Genomic DNA, 23,668 nt, shown 5'->3' on the forward strand with positions numbered 1-23,668 from the left:
ATAGAGTTTGTTTCAATCAAACTGATTTCTTGTCATTCTTGTGAGGTTGACTGTCAGTTTATAGATGGAGGCTAGGAATCCATCCATCCATCCATCCATCCATCCATCCATCCATCCATCCATCCATCCATCCATCCATCCATCCAGAAACATGAGAACAGAAGAAACATGACCGCTCCATCAGGTCCCAGGACTGACTTCCAGGTAGATCATAAATTACACTGAATGAGCAAAGACAGGCTGTTTTTATTGAGAGCTGGACTGGATTTAGTTTGTGTGTCTGCCAAACGCTGCATAAGCGCACTGAAGGTTTGGGAGGGAACACTGCCACCGTGTGGACAAAACCTCATGCAGCAATCAGACCGTCAGGCTTTATTGTGGATGTATTGCTAAAGAATTAAGAGTAAAGAAAAATAATCATAAAGGCCTGATGAGGTCAGAGTCAATTATCGTTAGAATAAAACACATACTTTATGTTGTTTGCATGCTCTCTACATATACTATTGTTTTCTGCCCTGAATATAGAAAATGGATCAACTGAAAGACTAGGGAAGATGGATGGACGAGGTTTTGACACCCATTCTTTTGTTTTAAGCACTCACATATACAAACCCTACAAATTAAAAGAGGAAAACCTCTTTATTTAAAATAAAAGAAGACACTTTTGTTGATTTTTCCTGGATTTTGATGAGTCTCAACAAATATTGCCTCCACAGTGTCGCTCCATGTTTTGCTCGTCTGGATACGGAAGCTTTCCGAGGTGCTTTTTATGGCGTATATTAATATAGACACGTGTCACAGATGAGGCAAAATATGTCCTTTTGAAGGAATTTTCAAGATAACATGTCACTCATTGTGAGGCTCAGTCAGCTTTTAGACATAAATAGAGGTTATAATATAATCGAGGTAAATAATACAGGTTTGCTTCTCAATAAAAAACACTTATCATGTGGGAAATGTTACTTGCTGGTGAGTTTCAGTGCCCATTGGAACTCTCTGATTTCTCTGAAATGACCCTTTAAGGCTATAAGAAAATAAATAAATAAAGGAGCAGAGCAGCGTTTACTTAAAACATTTATTTGATCCAATTCTTTGGAATGTAATAGTCAGTGATGCGAGTCGGGAGACAACAGAGACGGATGAGTCTGGGTGCTGAGCAGAAAGTCAAAGTACAAACAATACTTTTAGTCACGTAAGGCCTCACTGCTTTCCACTTTTTGTGTTTTGTTTTTTTTAAAAAACAAAAAAAAAACAACTCTTTCATTTCCCCCTTTTCTTGTTTTTTTTTTCCCCTGTTTGTTTCTTCTTCTGGATTCGAGACACGCAAAAATGACAAAAAAAAAACTGTACTGAAAATAAAATAAAAAATCTCGTCACACAAAGAAAACAAATCATAAAACAATGGCACGTACATCAGTGACGGTACAAAAAAAAAAAAAAAAACACAAGGTGATTATTATACCAAGTAACTCAAAATCATCACGTTTCGACGAGACGCAGTAGGAGTTTGAATTTTTTTTGAAAAAAAAAAGCGCCTCGGTGAGTTTTTCAGAAACCGTGTTAAAACAGAAGCAACAATAACAACGTCTTTTCTCCGCCTCCTTTTAAATCCACATCAAAGAAACACACTTTTTTTTTTTTTTGGGATTTTTTTTTTTAAACTTCTTTAAATATATCAGTGCAACATTTGTTTTCGCGGTCGAGTGCTGCAGCATCCTTTCTTGTTTGAAAGGTGAAGGAGCTTTTTGTGTCTGGATCGTCGGACGCTTCGGCTCGGAGTGGATTTCCTCCCCCACCGAAGGAACGGTGCACTTTGAACTAGGAAAGGAGTTTAATGTCGGACGTGTGATACCACAGAAGTACAAATAAAACCCGGGACGGTTTAAAATTTAAAAAAAATGTAAAAAAAAAAAATAAATCACACATCGTAAAGACTGAAGTGAACTCCAAAGCTGTCTGAAATAAAGACTTTGGTTTTTATTGGGATTCGTTTTCTGCTCTGACTTTATTCAGAAACTCTTCACTGACGGGTTTTTAAGCTTTTTTTTCTAAAAACAGGGAAAACAGCAAAGTTACGGAAAACATACATTCTGCGTTCAGAGCCCTAAACGTCTGGTCGGCTCGAGAAAAGACAATGATGATGATGATGATGACGATGATAGGCCCTGAAGGGAAAGTAGCTCAAAGTCCCCTCAGTGGCGCCCCCTACTGCTGGACACGCCTCTGGGTTAAAAAAAAAAAAACAGCCTTTAAACAGTCACTTTAATGTGCCAGCGAGAAGAAAACAATCACAACAATCCAGCCTCGACTCCTTAGTCAGCGTCTTGGTGGTACTGAGGTCGTCTGTTTTTACCCTGTACAAAACAAAAACAAAAACAACAGCAGCAACAACAACAACAACAAACCGTCTCCTGTTCTCCGGCGAAACCCACGAAACCCCCGGACACACAAAACAGGTTTCTCTGCAACGTCGTCTGAATCCGGCACAGAAAGGATACTGCGGCACTGGTGTCTCCTTCTATCGCTCAAATATATTAAAACCTATGTACAATATGTTGGATGTGTCATGTGCCATGAAAAAAAAATAAAAAAATAAAAATATAAACATGAGGCATTCGAGGGCTCCTGCAATTAACCCAAAAGTACGCTTGGATTATTCTGGTTGAGTCTGTTGGTGCGACTGTCATCAAGGCATGGGGGTCAACAGACCTGCACGCACGCGCGCGCACGCACGCACGCACACACACACACGATCCAAGCTTTTCCCACAACATCTATGTAAGAAACTGCACAGCGAATGCCAGCCGATGAGGACAAAACAAAACAAAACTAAACAAAAAATAAAATAGCAGAAAAGAAGGCAACAGAAAAATCAGAGGGAAAAAAAAGGCACTGTTGGAACACACACACACGCACACACGCACGCACACACACACACGCACGCACACACACACACACACACGCGCACACACACACACGCACACACAAATGCTTGCTTCACAAAGAAATATATATGAATACCACACACGCACGCACGCACGCACGCACGCACGCACGCACGCACGCACGCACGCACGCACGCACGCACGCACGCACGCACGCACGCACGCACGCACACACACACACACACACACACACACACACACACAGGGGATGATGTGTGGCCAGCTAAAGAGCATCAAGATATCAGATATTTCACATATTCTGCCCGTCCTGTGGAACTATGGCATCTTAAGAAAAAAAAAGAAGACAAGAAGAAACAACAACAATAACAATCAATAAAACTAAAGAACAAATCCAAAGTCAGATCTAATCTTTCCATTAAACGATACTTTCTTCTGAATTGGTCTCAACACCAGCATGTGATTACATGAAATCAACAAAGCACGCCGAAAAACAAATAGAATCCGTAGTTTTCTTCTTTTTTTTTGCTGTACAGATTTTTTTTTTTTTTATACACAGTGCCCCCTGCAGGTCAGTCCCTTCCACTGCCGCTCCTGAGAAATAAAATTACATGGGCTGGCCGTCAGCCCACCCTGCCGTCCAATCGGTGGCCTCAGCCCCTGTGCTCCGTCCTCGTGATTGATCATCAACGTGTCCACACGGAGCAAAAAAACCTCAAGAAACCAGCGCTGCTCCGGTCCTCGACACCGCCCTACCCACCCCCGCCCCCCCCCCCCCCCCCCCCCAGAGCTCACGCCTCGGAATAGTTTGTCTGTCCGTTCATCTTGTCCTTCTTTAGCTTCACGCCGTCCACCAGCTCAAAGTTATAGTTTTCCAGGGCGGATAAGTTCCTGTCCGTCATGCTGCCCTGCGAGCAGGCGCAGTACAGCACCACGCCACAGATGGCGCCCAGGAAGACGCCCAGCGCCGACATGGCGATGATGGTGATGAGGATGGGGTCCAGGGTCTTCAGCATGTTGCCCGGACCCCCCAGGTCACTGTTCTCCTGTGAGAGGGAGTCCATGGCTGCAGGACGGGGAGACACAGAATAGAGACGAATAACAATAAGTTATGAAACAAGCTTTTCTGCAAAACTAGAAATATTTAACTAGAACAAGAAGAGTTACATCTTTTAAGTCTTTAGCTCAGAGGAGTTTCTCCTTGTTGTGGTGGTATCAAACCAAAAATCAAACAATCACTACAGAACATTACTGCTATCTCAACATGAAGCCAAATATAATGATGCAAATTACAGTAAAAGATCCAAAAAACTAACTTCTGAATACAATGGAAAAGTTATTTTTCCCATACTTTACTTCAAACTGTACAAACCTAATTGAATATATTGCATCTCCAATATTATAGTATTTCATATGAAGATAATAATACTTCGACTACTGACTATTATTATTATTATTTACAGATTTGTATGTTATGAATTGAAAAAACATTAATGATGCCACTTTAATTGTTATTTTAATATTATGTTCTACTTATTTATATTCATTCTCCTAAATATTATTTAATAATAATATTGTAATTCGTTTGTAATTGTATTTTAAATGTACCTGTATTTACTGCCAGACGCCCCCTCCTGCTGCACAAATATCTCCCTACGGGCACCAATAAAGTGACCGTTGACTCCATTCTACAAATATAGTTGTAATATAGTTTTTATTTATATTTATCTAATTAATCAAATTAATCAAAAGGCCATATAGCCATATAGAATCTAATTCCATTGAATTGATCCTGCCAGCATTAATGATTAAATAACCACTTTATGTCTAATGGGTTCGCCCGGCTCGCTGTACTTTCTCCAACACGTCTCGAGGGAGTTTCTATAACGAGGCCGACGAAGACAGCTGTGTACTCACGCAGGATGAAGATCTCGGTCGGTGGAGAAGTCGGAGCTTCTGGATCTGGAAGACAAAGCCTCGGTCAGACGAGAGAGAGAGAGAGAGAGAGAGAGAGAGAGAGAGAGAGAGAGAGAGAGAGAACGTGGCGACGTGCAGACATTCACCTTTGCACTCGTCGGCGCCGAGTCCATCCAGGATCTGGATGTTGTCCACGGCGATGTGGCCGCCGCTGCGTCGGTCTGCGACGCCCTCCACCACCACCTGGGGACAAACCACACACACCAAGTCCGTCACACACCAAGACAAGCGGGTCATCCTGGAGAACCCTGGAAAACAACTCGACGTGGGCTGGGTAAAGGAATACAACGGAGTATTTTATGGTGATCGCAAAGCTTGTTGGAGCTAATCCAGGGATTCACTTGTAAAGTGTAGAAATTACAGCAAAAAATATTAATTACAGTGAGGTTAGTTTTTTTTTCCATGAGGGCTCCATGTATTTCAAACTTTGAAGGCCTTTGAGCTCGTGTGTGAAGTAGTGGAAATATACACGTTATTTCTTCATTCTTTTTCTTTGTTTTCATTCCTTTTCTGACAGTTTCTTGTTTTGTTTTTTTTCTTAACTGATTCACGTGTTGGTCGTAAATGATCGAAACTAAAGTTTGATTTAATAGCTGATTAACAATATGACAGGATTAAATTCACAGGATTTACATTTTTTAACTGCGACTTGTGAAACATGGAGCTTTTTTGATCCGTTTTTCCAGCTGATTTTATTTCTAAATACAACTAACATTTAGTTGAGTTGTTTGAAGACCGACTCTAAAATGTCACAAAAATACTTTAATGAACGTCTTATAAAGGGTTATGAAGAAGTACAGACACTTTAGTCACGGCAAAAGGACTTACTCACGTTTTTTTACTGACAGAAAAATGAAAGAGTTCAAATTTTCTTCATGTACAACTTTTGGTTTAAGTGATTTCTGTTCTCTTGCTGAAGATGGAGTCATACACATGTACGCGCAAGTAAACATCACATTTAACGTCAAAAAACGAAACTTTTCAAGCCAGTTTGATGAAGTTTCTTCACAGTATTCACATATTTCATGCACAAGTCAAAAATGTGTGAAATTATTGAAAAAAAGAAAAGAATAAATTAATGAAATGAAATGTGAGGAGGAGAAAGGTAAAAGGATTTCGGGGCTTTCGTACCTGGTAGGACTGGCCGGAGTGCGGCAGTGAGACCCGCCCCTCCCTCCAGCGGCTGCCCTGATGTCCACTGACGGTCCACAGGATCTGCCCGTCCTCCGCCTCCCTGCGGTGTTTGATGTGCAGCGCCCCGGCGTGCTCCCCGAACATGTGGTACCAGAAGGACATGCACAGGTCCGAGTCCGGGGCGGTGATGGGGAGGCTGGCCAGCCGGGCCACCCTCTCGTCCTCCGCCTCCTCGCCCTCGCCCGTTTTGCTCGGCGCGTCTGCATCCGGCTGCATGTAGATGAAGTTCCCTGGACCGCCTGCCAGAGGGCAGCAGAGGACAAGAAAAGAAGAGGCTGAGGATGGGGGGGATGGAGGAGAAGAGGCTCCATGACAGCTGATAGTCTGGCTTCAACGATGCAGATAGGAATGCTGATGAATGTACATTATTAATCAAAGCGAGCTCTGATACCGCCGACAGAATGTAAAACTCCAACACACTCCTGGGTTCATTATGTATTCGCTTTGTATATTTCAGTAACGTAAACACCTGACTTCAAGTGTTTCAATTGTCTCTTCATGAAGTGAATATCTAATGATAGAAGAGTTTAGCATCATGCTTCACAAACTCTGCAAGGCTTATTGTGGAAAACACTCGTCACTTGTGATCTGGTTAAGTCGGGAAATGAAGGTGAAATCCTTCCTTCACAGGCTGCGCTGACGCAGGCGTCACATGCATCGGGCCCGAATGGAGGGAAAGCTGCAGAAGCTTGTTGATGACTTTCGGCGCTGCTATTCTTTGGAACAAGTCAAGGCCACTTGCTTCTTCTCAAAAGTCTATTTAAAGCAGACAACAAGTTCTGCTCTGCTCCCTTCAGGGTCGTACAGCTGCAGTCTGTCGCTGTAGGGTTTCCATTAACGGGTACAGTATGTACTTTGTTTCTTACTTTGGAAAATGTAACTTAGTTAAATGGTTGTGTTGTCTCACGGGTGCAGCATTTAGTCCGTCTTGCACGTTGAATGGTGAACACAATGGAGCTTGGAAATGTTACACAGAAACTGTGTACAATGATGTGTAAATAACCCAAGATGCAATAATAATAATAATAATAATAATAATAATAATAATAATAATAATAATAATAATACATTTTATTTGAAATGCACTTCACCTTTAAAAAACATTTTCGTAATCATAGTTATAAGAATAAAAGATAACATCAGACAAAAGCAGAGTTCAACAAGGTTGGTAAAACCATTAAAAAGAGAAAAAGTGTTCGTGGTCATGTCTAAATGTCTCATGACGTCTAAATGACCGAACATGTTTAATTGTCCTATAATGTCTAATTTTCTAATGATGTGTGAACGTCCCGTGACGTGTAAATGTCCCATAATGTGTCAAGTTGTCATGATGTTTAAATGTCCTATTATTAAGTGTCCCGTGATGTGGCGGATTGCTCTCCAACACGATTCGAGTTCTCCCTGTTTCTGTGGTGTGGATGTCAGTGCTTGTTCCAAGGAGCCATGAGAAGCGTTTTCCAGGCTGTGTAAGTTTGTTTTTTATTTGTTTGCGTCCACACAGGAATATTCTATTATCTCATATTGCATGTCTTCTCATGCCGATTCTGCAAAGACTCCGCTTTCTTATGCGCAACAATAGAATTTCAGTTTCATTGCAGGAGCAGGGTTAGGTGGCCGACCGTACTTTGTTTTTACATCACAGCAAGGTTTTTCCTCATCTGTGGCGATAAAACATGCACTAGTGCGAATTCCCAAGAGCGCAAGGACGGTATAGCGTTATCTAAAGCTTTGGTTAAAAAAAAAAAATAATACTCCGATTTGGACAGACTTTCCAACAGCTGCACAGTAACAACAAGAGCTCTCCCCAAGCATCTGTCGAGTCCCACAGGTTTACAAAACAAAAAGAAAAAAGAGAAAGCTTGAACACAAAAAGCAAAGCGTGCTTCTTCTACCTGTGTGGTCGAGGGTCGGCCCTCGGTGGACGGTGGGAGCGCCGTTACTCTGGATGAGCCACTCGGCGCCGGTGCCCGTCTCTCTGGTCCAGCCGCAGTACGAGGAGAAGTCGAAGTTGCAGGCGAACCACAAGTAGGCTGCGAGAGAGAGAGAGAGAGAGAGAGAGAGAGAGAGAGAGAGAGAGAGAGAGGAAACGAGACGTCAGCACCTCAGGACGACTGTCGTTCGCTTCAAGGGTTTACTGACAGAGCGGTCCTCGAATGGCTGGATTGGAGCTCGAGATCTTGGACCTCAGGAATATCTACTTTTGCTGAACAACAAACATTTAATCTTCCGGCACGGTGGGAGTTGGCGCTGTTACCCTTCAGCAAAAACAGTCCAATCCACACCAGAACCATTATGCGTAGAAGTTTTTCCCTGTGACTGCCTGGGTATTGTCCGGGTACTCCAGCTTCAGCCACAATCCACCGTGTGGTGGGCTGTTAATGCGACCACAGGGTGGCGCTGTGATTATTTAAGGGGAGGTTTCCTGTGAAGGAGAATTGTTCACCCGGAAGTCCAAATAGGGTTTTTTTTACCACCGTCTTTGCCGCCATATTTGAATGTTTGTGAACTCACTGGAAAAGCCAGCTGTGGTTACCGTCTCCATAAACCGTCTGAGGGAAGGTTGTGTTACTGTCCGCGTGTATTTATTTCATTGGTTTGTATGTATCTTACTTCAGGGGTGACTTGGTCATCATCCAAGGACCAATCGATTTCATTTGGGACGATAACGGCCAAACGTTTTCCTAATAAATCCCCTCAAAACTGCGAAAGAATTTCCCACACACAGCGGATGCGAGAGGCACCTCATGGAGGCGATCGAAGGAGATTGTCGCATGTTGCCATGGAGATGCTCCCTGCTCAGTGTTTCGCACAGTGGTGTTGCTCGCTGACAAGCTAGTTAGCATCGGCTAACATTGGTAGCGATGCTATCTCGGTTCTGCAAAAAGAAAGTGGCGTTGGCGAAGGTCTGCGCTCTCCCGAGGGACCGTTTCACTATTTTCACTGTGGATGATGACTGTTTTGCTGCAAGAAGAACTGGCATGTTGCCTTTTTTTTCCGAGCTTTACACAGCGATCGGAGTCGTAACCAGCAGGACTCAACAGCACGTCGGTCAGTCAGGTGTAGCTTGGGTCGAAATCCCCTCAGTAGCCAGTATTGGACTGCGCTCCGTTAATAACCCCCGAATGAGTCTAAATCAGCTTTGGCTGCATTAACCCTACATTGGATTAACAAAGTCTCAGGGCTGCACTTTGTCTTTCAAACAAAGTTTCCTGCGATTGTATCCGACATGCATCCACTGAGTTATGGCGACTCATGACAAGAAACAAGATGAGCCGAAGTTCTTGCAGATTTTGCACGGATATCACAGGAAAGTTGAACTTTGGGTAAGAAATCTGCCCAGAGTATGCGAATGTCACTCGCGAGACGTTCACATACCTAAAAATCACTAGTCCTTTGTGCCACAGTGTCGCGGCAATTCTTAACCGTATCAACTCTATTAATTCCGGCAATCACTTCAAGAGAAACGAAGCTCATACTATCGGTCTGATTTACTAAGATCCTGCATAAAGTGTGGCTGATTGCGTTTTGGCATTTTAACCTGGTGAGGTACGAGTTATAACGTATGAACAGACATGAACAGTCTTAAGCGAGTGAAAAGTTGTATTTTTCTCTGGTGAATGCAGCCGACATGTATGTTAGAGTTGTCATTGTATGTCAGTTGACGGTGCGAGTCCGTGTGGGTGACAAATAAAATTGTTGCATGCCGACTGCTCTGTGCTGCTCTGTGCTGCTCGATGCAGTAAGATTAGTTTGATTCAAGCCTAATAAACGCCGTCCTTCCCCTCCTAACACATCGACCAATAAGCTGCTTTTTTTTTTTTGTTTCCATCTGAGAGATCAGCTGTGATCAGTGAAAAAAAAAACCTTGGAGCGGTGATCTGGTGAGCATTTGCAGCAATTACTCAGCCCTACTGGTAGAGAGCCAGAACAAAGAGCTGCAACTCCTGTAAAGATCGTTATTAGTCGGCTGTTCCCGCTGCATTTTACGCCGTTGGGATAAACTGTGCAGCCTGTGGAGAGCGGCGCTCATGGATCAGGGCGAGAGCCAGCTGTGATTGCCGCACGTCCGCGGTCGCCGCTGATGGAAAACAGGATCCCGTGCGTACATATGTTTGAGATCAGCACTTGAAGAGAGAGAGAGAGAGAGAGAGAGAGAGAGAGAGAGAGAGAGAGAAAGAGAGACGAGTGGAGGAGGTGAGGGACCTTCCACAGAGACGGGCCGGGTGCCACCAGCATCAGCGGATGTGGCCCAATGAAAGAAATGAGGAGAACACTAAAAGAATAATACTGGTGACAGTGGTTCACCAAATAGATGCAAGACTTGAACAGTGGACGTGTTGTTTCTGGGAGGCTAATGGGATGCAGGGATGACCGTGGAGGTAACGGCCCTCCTCCCTCCTCCTTCCTCCCTCCTGTCTTCACGCGATGCTTCAGCTCAGCTAATTGAGACCCAGGAGGGCTTTATTCTTCCGCGGCTGCTCTCGGTACACGTCCCTCCATTCCTCCCTTTTACCTTCGCTCGCCCCTTTCTCCTTGCCCCTCGTCTTCATCCCTCTCAGCCTGCCTTCCTCCCATTCATCGCAGCCCGCTGCTTTTCACGTCTTTGTCTCAACGTCGCGCCATTTTTAATACCTCGTCACCTATTCACCGCCGTCCCACTCAGGCTGCCTGTTTACCTCGAGCCGGTTGAAGTCGCCGTATTCAAATGGGAAGATAAACTAGGGTACGGTGCTAAAATGTTGAGAAAAAAAAACGTGTGCGTGCACGTTTCACCAACCACAATGATTCTCCGTGAGCCAAAACCTGCAGCTGGTCTGCAGGATGAGGCCGTGTGTCCAATGCTTTCCCACTGTGTCACCCACCGCCCCTTACCCTGCAGCTGTACCCAATTCTGCTCGAGAAAAATGCTCTTTAATCTGGATTCTAGCGGAAATCACGTCAGTTAGTGGGAGGAAGATGCTCTATAATCTGGATGTAATCCAAAATTACTGTTCGCGGGAGGAAAATGCTCAATAATCCGGAATTCAGATGATGTTAACTGTGTTGCTTTGTGTACTTTTTTCCCAATTGTGATTCAGTTAAACTACATTTCCATGAAAAACATAAAAAAAAAAAAAAATCCAAAACAAATCATTTCACAGATTGATTTAATAGCTAAGCCGTTTCTTTCTTCAGTCCAGTCTCGTCAGCGCTGAGCCGAGATGAAAAACCCCTAGTGGAACTCACTCTCATTGTTCCTCGTGACTGGTCGGTGCTGCTGGTAACTGAATGAAGACGCTACTGGCTGATCGAATTCAGGCTGGAGGATTAAAAAGAAACAAACACTCGAGTGGACTTTAAGCGTGATCGCGGTCTCACCTGGTATGAAGTCCATGATGGGGCTGGCGGTGGTGGTGCCTCCTGCTGGGAACAGATGGGACAGTCCAAGGTCAGAGACGTGCGTCCCACCCACTACACATGCCAACACAAACACGTCATTCATCCCGAAGGAGTCGATGCTGGTGTCTATAATCCTGCTTTAAATGTCTGATTAGCCTCAATAACTACAACACAACAAAAGGCAATTATTTCTTTGTTATAACAAATCTTCTTTGCAAAACATCTTATAGAACTGGATTATAAATGGTGCTTTTAGTGGAACATATATATATATATGTAGCTCAATATGGGATTTATTACACAAAGCAGATTAAATTTGACTCGTTTGCTGTTATTTGTTGGCTTGGCCAATTAAAAAAATAATCTAACACATCTTGCTTGAGTAGATTATCCATTGCTCATTGATCCTAATAGATACGTGAATGTAATAGACGTTAAAAATCTATTTAATAGGGTCATGATTGAGGTATTTGTTTCAAGAAAACAAAGCTAATGAAGGACAAATGTTGCTGCTGGTGACCTAAAACTGCACAATCAGTACACAAGTTATGTATTTGGGGGGGTAGTTTTGGAAAAGTGCTTTTTTTGGTCCAAACTATCCAGTTAGATACATATTTTTTGTTTTATTTCCCCACAATTCTTTCTTTCCACAGAAAATAATCATTATTATTACAACTGCATTTGTAACTGCTATAGATTTGACATAAAATGCAATGACTGAGTTATTTTGCCTTTTCCCAACATCGATTATTGAATGCGTTATGAATGCGTGACATCCTGGTTAGTCCTGTTTGTCTGTAATTTGATGATCGTAGCAGCAGAGATCCTGGGGGACGAATGCAATGGCGCGTCTGTGTGACATTTTTCTCTGGTAGTCTTCCTGGAGATCATAAAGCGCGTAGGCGTCATTGTAATGGGAAACACGCATGTCAGCAGGAACAGGGACGGGAATATAATGCTGGGTAAGTCGGTCTGACAGCGAGAGAGAAGATGAAAGCCAACGTGGGACGGAGCCACTAAAACTTTGAGATGTATTTTTTGAAGGAAAAGCAAATAAATAATGAATAAAAAAAAAATAATAATAAAGAGTCAAAACAGCAGCAAAGGAGGGGAAGATGAAGTAGAATTCTTCATGCCTCCGATTCCTTTTGTGATCATATCAGGGGGATATGACGTTACGGTTGATACGGACGAAACAACAAGGTCAATCTTTTATCTTTTCTTTTTTTTTAAGAGGACGGAGACGGACGGGGAGCTTTACCGATCACGACGTCGTAGTCGTCGGGCGCTTCGGTTTCAGGCGGGCAGTCCGCTCGCCCTTCCTCGCAGTCTGAAGTGGGCGTGGTGCTGGGGACGGTGATCGGCGCTGTGGTGGTCGCGCCGAACGTGGTCATGGGAAGGGTGGAGGCCAGCGGGGTGGTGGGAGGGGCCGTCGTCGTGATGTCTGGAGGAGAGAGAGAGAGAGAGAGAGAGACAGAGAGAGAGAGAGAGAGAGAGAGAGAGGAGGGGTGATTGTATCTTTAGTTTTCACTGTACATGGTGGAGCAGTGGTTAGATGTCTGTCCTCACAGCGGGATTATTCGCTGTTTGAGTCCGTTTCCATCGACAGGCTAAAATCATACCTTTGTTGACTCTAAGGCCCCGAATACACGACAACGTTTCAAGTGAAACCCAGCATTTTTTTTTCTCGTTTCAGAAAATTTTCACATTTACACAGAAACACTGAAAATGATTAGTATATTCCGTGTAGGGCCACTAGTGGGTACTGTTGCCTGTTTGCTTGTCTGTAATGAAGCCACACACACAAGCTTTTTCCCTCGGGCTGTCCGCCTGCTGAACCGAGAAAAATGGATCCGGCAAATTGCCTTGTATGTACTGTTTATTTGCACTATTTTACACTGGTCTACGTATATTTATCTATTTTTCTTTCGTGTGACTTAATTTTCTTCATCATCATTATTTATGTTGTCATATCGTGTGCTATTTTCATTATTGTGTGTTCTAGATTTGTATTTTTTATCCTTCCATTCTATAAAAACAGTCGTTTCGGTATGGAACATTCACTTAAACGCATTTCACTGCACATTATCCGACGTATAATTGTTGTGTGCGACGAATAAAAGACGTGACCACATGCGCACAGAGAACAATCTGCTATAAGCATTAACAACAGACAAAGTTGGTTTGCTATTCCAGGAGAATAAGGAAAGGGAGTCAGTATTCGACTCACGCATGTGCAGGAGAGCACATTTACTGTGGCTGCAGTGCACATGCGCAGTAGCAGAGTTTCAAAAGCGTTGTGTTTTCCCTCCGTTTCCATGGAGACGGAGCATTTTCCTAAAGTAGAACCATAGAAGCGCCGGGTCTCCAGAGGCGTGCGCACGCATCCAAGTACCGACTTGTTCATGTGAGCGGATTGCTGCCGGTTAATGAGAAGAAACCACCACGCAATATCATTCGCAGCCCTGCAAAGCTGATTCCGCCGAAGGTTTTCCGACTTCTCTTTCTTCCCATTAAGGACCCGAGTGATAATGACAGAAACTCCCGCGTCTCGTTAAAACTTCGCCACACGGCGTGCTTTTTATGGAAATCAAGCAAGTTGGAATCGGCGTGCGTGTACCATGATAAAAATATACACATCACAGATGGCTCGCACGTCATTAAACTTTATAAGCAGTCGTGTATCTTGCGATGCTTTGAGTGGGCGGGTTTGCGAGCGTCACCTCTGATTAAAGCATTGTTACGCGTCTCTCTGCTTGTGGCTGCGAGTCGACACGGGACGAGACTCATTAACGGAACGGTAATTAAACAGAAAACACCTTTTGAGTGCTCCATATTCAATCGTCTCGAGGCATTTTGCGCTTGAAGTGGTCTCACAGCCACGCACGTAACATTTAAAAAGCCGTCGACAAACAAGCCGTCGATGTTGAAAAAGCCTGAATTGGACTTATTTAGCCAGCTGAGGGCACTTGAGGTCAGAGCTCTATCAGTGTGTACATTAATGAAGCAATAAAGTGGCTGAGTGAGCATCAGGGTTGTGATTTGGATAATTGAGCATGATTGCAGGCATCTATGTTTGTGTGTGTTTGTGTGTGTGTCTATATGCATGCCTTCCCCACACATGGTTTGCATGCATCAGTGTGTGTATATATGTGTGTGTGTGTGTGTGTGTGTGTGTGTGTGTAGGTCTGATTAAAGAGCCTCCGTCTGTGTCACGTCTCCTGCGACAGCCTGTGTCGTCTTTGTTCTCTCCTTTTGAAGTGAAAACTCAACTGGGACGACGCAGACGGGGTTCTTCAAATACCAACCGACCCCCTCAACTCCTCCCCGTGCCTTATTTCCACTCTTTCTTCTTCTCCATCCCTCTCACCCCCCCCCCCCACCCCCCACCCCCCCTTCACTTTCTATTAACCTCGTGTAAACACGACTCAATCAAAGCAACGTTACAATGCGACATCGAAAAAAACAACAACATTTCAGCATGTTTTAAACTGCGAGCGGCTTTGCTGGGATTATCCGCTGAACCACCAGCTGCACTTTCTACGTACTACTTTTAGTGGAAAGTGGTGTTTTTTTTTGTTGTTGTTTTTTTTTTAAAGAGGTCGTCCTCTGGGAGTGAGCGCTTCAGGGGCCAAACAAATCCAGGTTTCAGAGGGAAGCCTTTCCCACTTTTCCCAGCGTGCGACAACATACTTACTTCATTAAAACTCGCCTTTATGAACTAACAAAGAAAAGTAAATACGTGTAATAATGGCCAATAATGTCATAATTCTGGCCCTTTTCCAATGTAACAAAGACCACGATGTTAATAACTTGCAAATAGTGTAAGAAGATATTTCCTCCGTTGTTGGAATAAGTTAAGTAGTATTAAAAAAGAAATATTCTTACAATTAAAACTTTTTGTCTGCAGGTTTTCTGCATCAGAAATAGACGAGGCGACGAGGCGTCAAACTCTGATTACCAGACGTCTCCAGGCTGGGAGTTGTTGCTTTTCTATATAAGCTGAGGAAAGACCGGAGACGGCAGAGCGCCTTTTCTCTCAACCAGCTGGTTTGTTTGTTTTCTCTGCAATCTCTAAATGAAAACGTCCTGAGTGAAAGCCTCACTCCTCACAACCGTTATTTTATAAGGGACATTTTTAGTATCTACGTTACGTGAGGTTTATACACATCGTTCCTTTAGGGGTGAGTTGGTGAGTGGGCGGAGTCAAATGAAAGCGTAACACGGAACAATCCGTTAAAGAATTATCGTTTGTGTTTTTCTTGTCCTTGAAAATTAGAATTCCGACATGTGTTTTTGCTTCCTGGCTTAGATCTCCTGTGTTGTGAAAGTTGTTTCTGGGTTTTCTCAGATTGCATAACACCTGCAAGAATGTTTTCTTTTTGTCTGGAAAATTAAAAAGAAATGCTGAGAAATCCAGACAAAGAACAGGGTTGCATTTAGATTGTGTCTATTTGAGGTATTTCTGCAGCCCGCCGCTTTCTCTGCTGATTTCCATCTGTCAGCGTATCAAACGTTCCACTGCTCACGAAACGGAGGAACGGCGATTTCGACGTCTTCAGGAGCTCTAATAGGTTCATTTAGGATGTTTACAAGTCTGAGGCTTCATGTCATTTCATGTTTCTCGCAAGCTGGTATCTCCTCCACTCATCTTCGAATCTTCTCGTCCCTCATGCCCTCGCTCCATCATCGTCCCTACTCACATCTACTCTCTCTCTTTTTTTGACACACACACACACACACACACACACACACACACACACACACACACACACACACACACTCTGCCTGATTCTTATCTATCTCCCCACAGGGCAACCAGATACTCCACTGGAGCGCTGACTTCCTCCCTTCATCTGTTCCTCGCTCACCTCCTGTGAGAGGTCAAGTCCTCCTTTCCCCTCCCTTCCCACACACACACACACACACACACACACACACACACACACACACACACACACACACACACACACACACACACACACACACACACACACACACACACACACACACACACACACACACACACACACACACACACACACACATATATGTGCGCACTCACACACACATACACACGCTGCAGGAGCAGAGATAGCAGCCTGCCATGCCATGCGTCAGCCTTTCATGCTCTCCTCTCTCTCTCTCTCTCTCTCTCTCTCTCATTACGCCAAACAGTTTGAGGAGTAAGCAGTTTATGATTTAATGGCCGATTGGTCGGCCGACTGCGGCCACCTGCACATTAATGCAAATATATCTGAAGACGCCGCCTGCATGTTGACGTTCTCATTCTTTTTCTTCTGTGAAATGCCCCCCCCCCCCCCCAAAAGATCTTGATTTACTAAAAGTTCTGCTTAATGTCGGCTGAATTGCCAAAAATGAGATTCCACTTGTTTTTCTCCTTTGGGGTTTTTGAAAGTTATGACACCATGAGTGATGTCACTGGAAACGTTTTAATGATTGATGCCCAGAAACTGAACAAGTGTCTGCCTTGATGTAGTGAATTTCACTTTGTAATTACAGTTACAAAAACAGCAGGTGGATGTATTTTTTGCACCAGAAGATTTAATTGAAATTGTCTTGAGATTGTCGGTCATTTTGGGGAGTGATTGTTTGATATTATGGCACTAATTTACCGGTCCGACCCACTCAAGATGGGCTGAGCTAAAGGTGTCATCAGCATCAGCTTGACGGTGGGTCGACGGGGCGGCTGAGGCTGGTTGGTAGAGCGGTCGTCTCCCAGTCGCTTCGATTCCCTTCTCCACCTGTCCACATGCCCAAGTGTCCTTGAGCTAGGACATTGAACCCCAAACTGCTCCCAGTGGGTGGGTTGAGTGCCTTGCATGGTAGCCGCCTCCGTTGGTGTGTGAATGGGTGAATGTGATGAACAGTAAAGCGCTTTGGGGACTGCTTACACGGTGGAAAAGCGCCATATAAGTGAAATCCGTTTATGTCGATTAATTAAATAATTTTCCTCTTTCTATGTGGCTTCTATATCTGTAAAAGTAGAGATCTATTGATAGATTTTGTATGATATATGGAATTGCTGTTAAAGGTGATAATAATTGTCTTTCGGCTGCTCTGTTCAGTGGATCTGACGCCCGTTTTGAGGGATTTGAACTTCTGCTCCAGCCACTCATTATCAGACAAGCATGTCCATGATTTCTCCAGTGTAATCTGACTACTACGCTCTCATGTGTCCCTTTAAGTTGATTAATATGAACGGGCGTTAAAACGTGACATCAGGTTCACAGATATGAGGACGCTAAATGAAACGCACCATCCAGCTCGCAGCCCAGGATCTCCAGACGCAGGCCCACGCCCTCGGTGGTGGCCCTCTCGGGGAGGATCCTGACGAAGCGGGTCAGCAGTGGCCCCATCGATCTCAGCTCAGGGGTGTCGTGGTTCTGATTGCCGATGAATATCTGAAGGAAATGCAACAATCAAGTTTCAGAGTGAATCCCTGTAGCGCTGCAAGGAATGCAACTTGGAGAGGCGGTAAGTTCTACAATTCGATGCTGTACATCCATTTTTTTCATCCGACTTCTCCAGTGTCAGATGAGAAGAAGGTAAATAAACAAATAATCACACCTCGGTTGCTACCATTACTCCACAACCAATGAGAACATTTTATGCTTGTTCTTACGTGCAGACAGTTGAACCAGGACATCAGACAATGTTCAGAAACGACCTGTTGAGTTTAAGCTAGAATATTGTCTGAAATATAACAATGAACTTTCAATAAATTTTATTTCTGAACTTCTGAACCGTCGATCTGCATGATCTTCATATACACGAGGGGACTTTCTCTACATGTACTCTGGTTTCTCGAGACGTTTGTTGCATCTTGGTGTCCCGACATGAAAACTATATCGTTTTCAGCGTTTCTGCCATTTCCATGTAAAAAAAACCCCATTGCTTTCAAAATGTTCGCTGTGTAATTGTGATACTTTTCTGAAACAAAAAAAATGCAAAAACGATGCGTTTTCACTTAAAACGTCATGTAAACAAACTAAACTCTGTCTCTGTGTTTGCCCCGTGACTGATTCTAGACCTGTCCATCAACTCCGGGTCCCAGAGAGCCTGATTTGGGAAAAGCATTCTCGATGATGGATGTAAGGAAGGTACTTGTCTAAGGGCTTCCAGAAAACTTCTTATTCACTCCAAGTAAATAACATAATCAATACCAGAGCCCAGAAATCGCCGCAGAGCTCACTGCTCTGAACACAGACTCTCCACCAGCGCCCGACAGGAATAAAACAAACCGCGACGCGTGGAGTTTCTGATCGTGGCACCACGCGGTTTGATAAGGCAAAACGAAAGGAGGAAACAAAAGGCTAAAGCCAGGAAATCAGAACCAGAGGCCATCCTTTCATAATTTCCAAGATGGAAGCGGCGACAGATGAAAACGGTTCCAGTCACACCGGGAGACGAGCGACAGGACACCGAGAGAACCAGGCGCTCCCCCCCCTCCCGCCGGCTTGAGGTTTCCTCCTGCATGATTTATTACAGGCTGCAGTCTGGCAGCAGTTTGGTTTTGTTTAAGATTTAAATCGACACAACGCTCGAAAATTGTTCTTGTCCGCGTTCCAGGACCGGCCGAGACTCATCTTTATGCATGTACTGTAAGTACAGAGTGTGTGTCTGTGCCCAATGCCAGCAGAAAGACCTCCACCAGCCTTCCTGCCTTTTTGAAGAGGTTTTTTTTATTTTTTTTTTTTATAAAAAAGACACAGGAAACAGAGCGTAGAGGAGTGACGGAGGGACTCCTAGATCTCTGTCTGCAGTAAATCAGCAGGAGTCTAAAGGGCCGGTCTCGTGCTCCGCCCTGCCATCTGGAACACATGGAGGAGGATGTCGCACCAACGGGGCCAGCCGAGCAGGGGAAGCGGGGCTCTGGGGGGCAATGACAGGAATTTCCTCTTGCCCATCAGAACTGATGTTGAGTGGCAGGAAAAGTTGTCCGGAGCGCGGCGGCGTGATTCTTTGAACATCTGTTCTTCAGCTACGAAAACATACATTCTTAAGTTTATATATAAAAAATGTAATAAATCGGTGGCTTTGTTTGGGAGGTCAGATAACAAACAATAAAGCCAAACAAAAAGGTTTCCTCTTCTCATATGTGCCTTCTGCAATGTTAAACGCTTTAAATTTCAAATAAGCAAAATAGTTAAGTGAGTATTTTCCATGGAGATCCCACACAACTTGTTCTGACCTCTTGTGTTCACTTTCACCTAGTTTAAAAGCTCCACTTTGCGACATAGACTGGAATCCTTCAGTCTGAAGGCCGCCCAACTTTATCTCTCAAGACAAGTTCATCATGTTCCTCACTGAGACAGAGCTTCTGCACACAGTCCATACAACTCTTCACGTATTTCGTTATGCTTTGGGTCTCTTCGTGAAAACGTTCCGATAGCAAGTCCTCAGTGTCGCACTGCTCTGTCTGAATTCTCTAAGTTATATCTCAACTTCATTTGTAAAGAAAACTCATCATTCACAAGTCCAGTGAATTCCTTCGAGCTCCTCTTCATCAATTCTAAGATATTTTCATATTCTGGGCTCTGCTTTACCTTATATACTTTTCATACAGGTTGTTAGTAACTCATAATAAAAAAGATCCAAGGCCTGTTTCATTAAACCAGAGGTGTCAAACCCATTTTAGTTATTATTTATTTGCACAATCTGATGTGAAATGGCCCAGACCAGTGAAATAGTGTCAAAATAACCTTTAAATTTCAACTTTAAATTATGTTTTTTTTTTTTGTCATAGCGCAGAGTATACATGAGAGACATGTTTATATTTTCCCAATAACAACAGAAAATAACTACAATCTCAACATGAAGCCAATTTTCATAAACCTTCTCGTCCAAAATACAGTGAAATGTCCAGAAAGCTTCTCCTGTAGCTGTTGCATTATGGGTGTTTTACACAAACTGACCCTGACAGCATTCCTTTGAGGCTAATCATCACTGATATCTCAGCTCGGGTCTGAGCGTTGTGTTGTGTCCACTACTCTTAAGAAAATGGTTAAAAAACGTGTTTTCTTTTAATTTTTTTTTTAATTTGCTGCACTGAAGGTTCGCTGAAAAAAGCGTGAACTTTTGCATTCATATGGAAGCTGATCATGATTCTTACCAATGCATTGGTAAGAATCATGTTTAATTGAAAGTAACGCACAGATATATTTGATAACCCTCATCTGAATACCCCTGTTTCCACGTGTTGATCATGCGTCCGCCATTTAGCGCACTTCACACAGGACTCTACTAAACCAGGCTCCAAGAATGAGGAGAGGTTAAAAAAAAATAAACCTTTAAAACCACAAGCACGTCCAACAGCTTCAAGCAGCGCAGGTGATGAAGCTTTGAATGCCTGAAGGGACTGATAGAAAACATCTCGTAGGACGTAAAGAGGCAGCAGAAGGTGTGAGGGCATGGGAAGAAATAAAAGTGATAATTGAATGTTTGTGTGGTCATACACACGGAGCATAAACTGCTCTTTGCTCTCTCCAACAATGCTTTAACACCTCCTGTTCCCACAAAAAGTGTCCGTTTAGCACATTTCTATACACTGACAACCCTGTAGCTGCTTCTCTTCTATTAATTTGTCTCAGCCTGAGAACATTTCGCTTCCATAAGGATCCGTTTTACCCTTGAGAGTCAGCATCCGCCAAACTGAGCTCATATGAATAGGAGCCTATTATTCATCTGCTGGCTCCGGCCGGCGGAGCTTCTGTCTCGGGGCTTTCAGGAGCCACATCTTACCGCAAGAGGAGGTTTATTTCATGTCAACAACCTCTAATCTGGCGTTCTTTTTAATTTGTGACAAACTTCGCGATGCGGCCTCTGAATGGAGACCGAGAGGAGGAATAAAGGGAGAGAGACAGAAGGGGAGTGGGAGGTAAATGTAGATGAAGAAGTGGAAGCATTTCAGTGGTGGCAGTCTCTTCAGAAAGCTCGTTCACAACCTATAAATCTTTCAGCTGCAGCCTTTGTGTGCTTGTGAATATATATTATAAAAAGCAGTGTTACAGATAAATGCAACAAAGAATCGCTGCGGACCGACTTGACATATTTTATATTTGGTGTAATAAACCTAAAAAAAAAATCAATGAATTACATTTTGGGATGTACCCGGACATTCTAAAAATGTCCATTACTAATGTTCTGGGTGTATAGTTGGGCGTACCGACCTTCGGCCGGGTGGTGTTCTCCTCCTTGACGATGGTCCACTCCTCTCCGTCCAGGCTGTGGCCCACCTTGAACCTCTTCATGAAGACGTTCCTGTCACGGTGTTTCCCGCCCTGGATCACCACACCGCTCACCATCTTGTCCTGGCCGAGATCCACCTGCCAGAAGATTCATGTTAAAATCACCGGAGGAGCAAAAGACTGAATAAAACCAAGGATAGAAACAAATATTTCCAGGTAATCGATGGGGAAATTTTTGAAACAAAGTTTCACCACATTCAAATTCGATTTAGTTAGCTCTTTTTTTTTTTTTAAATGTTTAAACCAATCATCAGCTGTGCAGCTTGTTTTCATTATATTTTAACTTCATTTTAAAAACTATCCTTATCTTGTATTCATTTTTGTTGGATGTATGTTCATTTGTTGGGCGAATAGATGGATGAAAATATTGTTGTTTAGTTTCTTATTTGGTTAGTTGGGTGAATGTTGGTTGGTTGAATGGATGGTTGTCCATTTCGTTGTTTGGTACTTTGGTTGGTTGATTGTTTGACTAGTTGCTTGACGGGATAGGTGAACGGTGGCTGCTTGGTTGGATGGGTGATTGATTGGTTGGTTAGTTGGTTGTCTGGAAGGACGGACCGATGGGTGGGTGGGTGGTTCCCTTAATGGATGGATGGGTGTATGATGAGGAATATAGATGATTGGTTGTTTGGTTGACTGATTGATGAGTGACTGAAGACACGCCATACGGGGTATTGAATTAGAGCGGACGCTTGATGAAGGAGGTAACGCTTCGTTTCGAATCGATCGTGATCTGACTCACTGGTACCGACCATTAAGTTCTGAACCCACCTGGAGCCACTCGTTCCTGAAGGGCTGCTTGGTCTGCTGCCCGGTCCAGCCCGATCTCCCCGTCAGCAGGCGGGCGTTCTCCGCCACCCAGCCCCGGTCAGCATAGGAGGAGGCGCTAATCTGAGCATCTGAGATCTGTCCGGACACCATCCCCAACATCCCTGAACACGGGTAGTCTGTAAAGTGCGAGGAAGACGAGAAGAGAGAGAGAGAGAGAGAGAGAGAGAGAGAGAGAGAGAGAGAGAGAGAGAGAGAGAGGGGGGAAAACTTTTGAAAGGCGTACAGAATGATAAGAAATGCCACTGCCATCATTATCTTGTCTCTGCTTTAGTCAGCGGTTTTACATGATGCCTCCTGGGTGCTTCTGCAGTGGAAAGACTGAAAAGTTAAAATACCAAAGGCTGAGTTGAATACAGGGAAGCATGATGAGGTTTCTCTGCATGCAGGTTCTCAGCTGCTTCTTCTTGGTCCGCTTGTGCCGAGTTTCTCATTGAGGCGGCGGGTTCTTCTGAACTTCCTCCGAGGTCTGTTTCACCGTCTTCTGTCTTTATGTAATACATCTATGATGTTTAAATCAGAGCTGCCATCCGATTCAAGACTCCTGATTATTGCTCTTTCTGATGTTGGCTGTCAGTTATCACTCAATGTCAAGCTATAAAGTGGGATTGCGATGACATCGCACTGGTGAGGAAAGGTGGCATCTAAAAGCAACTGGAATCACAGGAGTATGAGGCTGTAAATGCTAAGTCACGTTCTTCAGACTTTTGGTTGTGTTTTGAAGACTTTGGTCTCAACATTTGGACTGTTATGACTGAGAGGTCACGGCATGATAGTCTGACTCCCTGTCCAGATTGTGAAATCTGCTCGACGCTATGTGGGAAACCTACCCGAGAACCTCAACCTGACAAAAAGATGGTTGGATCAATGGATAAGAATTATGTTTATACAATTTTTTGTTGTTTTTTGCCACGTCACCATGTTTATAACTCACAATTAAACTACAAATCACGAGCAATGCTTCTCTTCACACTGCTGCAGTCACTATTTGTCTTACCATAAAGTGGAATACGAGCATAAAGTTAAAAGCATATCCTAAACGTAGAATGTTGACTATGATTTGTGCCTTATCCTCATTTAGAATTACCACTGCTCATATGGTCTCTAAACGGAGCG

General features: G+C 43.7%; 1 protein-coding gene across 1 annotated transcript in view; it reads right to left on the bottom strand.

Moving 5' to 3' along the window:
• Window positions 1-3,694: 3,694 nt before the first annotated feature.
• Window positions 3,695-23,668, bottom strand: part of LOC308124447 (neuropilin-1a-like) — a gene marked incomplete at its 3' end in the record, with an annotated part of 91,076 nt that continues 71,102 nt past the window's right edge. Inside the window, exons 9-19 of the mRNA XM_080487430.1 lie at window positions 22,496-22,671; window positions 21,647-21,802; window positions 17,734-17,878; window positions 12,715-12,897; window positions 11,433-11,477; window positions 10,181-10,198; window positions 7,967-8,104; window positions 6,012-6,313; window positions 4,967-5,063; window positions 4,821-4,865; window positions 3,695-3,969 (exon numbers count right to left, since the gene is read on the bottom strand). Of these exons, the coding sequence (XP_080343556.1) occupies window positions 3,695-3,969; window positions 4,821-4,865; window positions 4,967-5,063; window positions 6,012-6,313; window positions 7,967-8,104; window positions 10,181-10,198; window positions 11,433-11,477; window positions 12,715-12,897; window positions 17,734-17,878; window positions 21,647-21,802; window positions 22,496-22,671 (1,580 nt within the window). The remainder of the gene's footprint in view (window positions 3,970-4,820; window positions 4,866-4,966; window positions 5,064-6,011; window positions 6,314-7,966; window positions 8,105-10,180; window positions 10,199-11,432; window positions 11,478-12,714; window positions 12,898-17,733; window positions 17,879-21,646; window positions 21,803-22,495; window positions 22,672-23,668) is intronic.

Source organism: Lipophrys pholis (genome assembly GCF_963383615.2).
Source record: "Lipophrys pholis genome assembly, chromosome: 1".
NCBI classification, from domain to species: Eukaryota; Metazoa; Chordata; class Actinopteri; order Blenniiformes; family Blenniidae; genus Lipophrys; species Lipophrys pholis.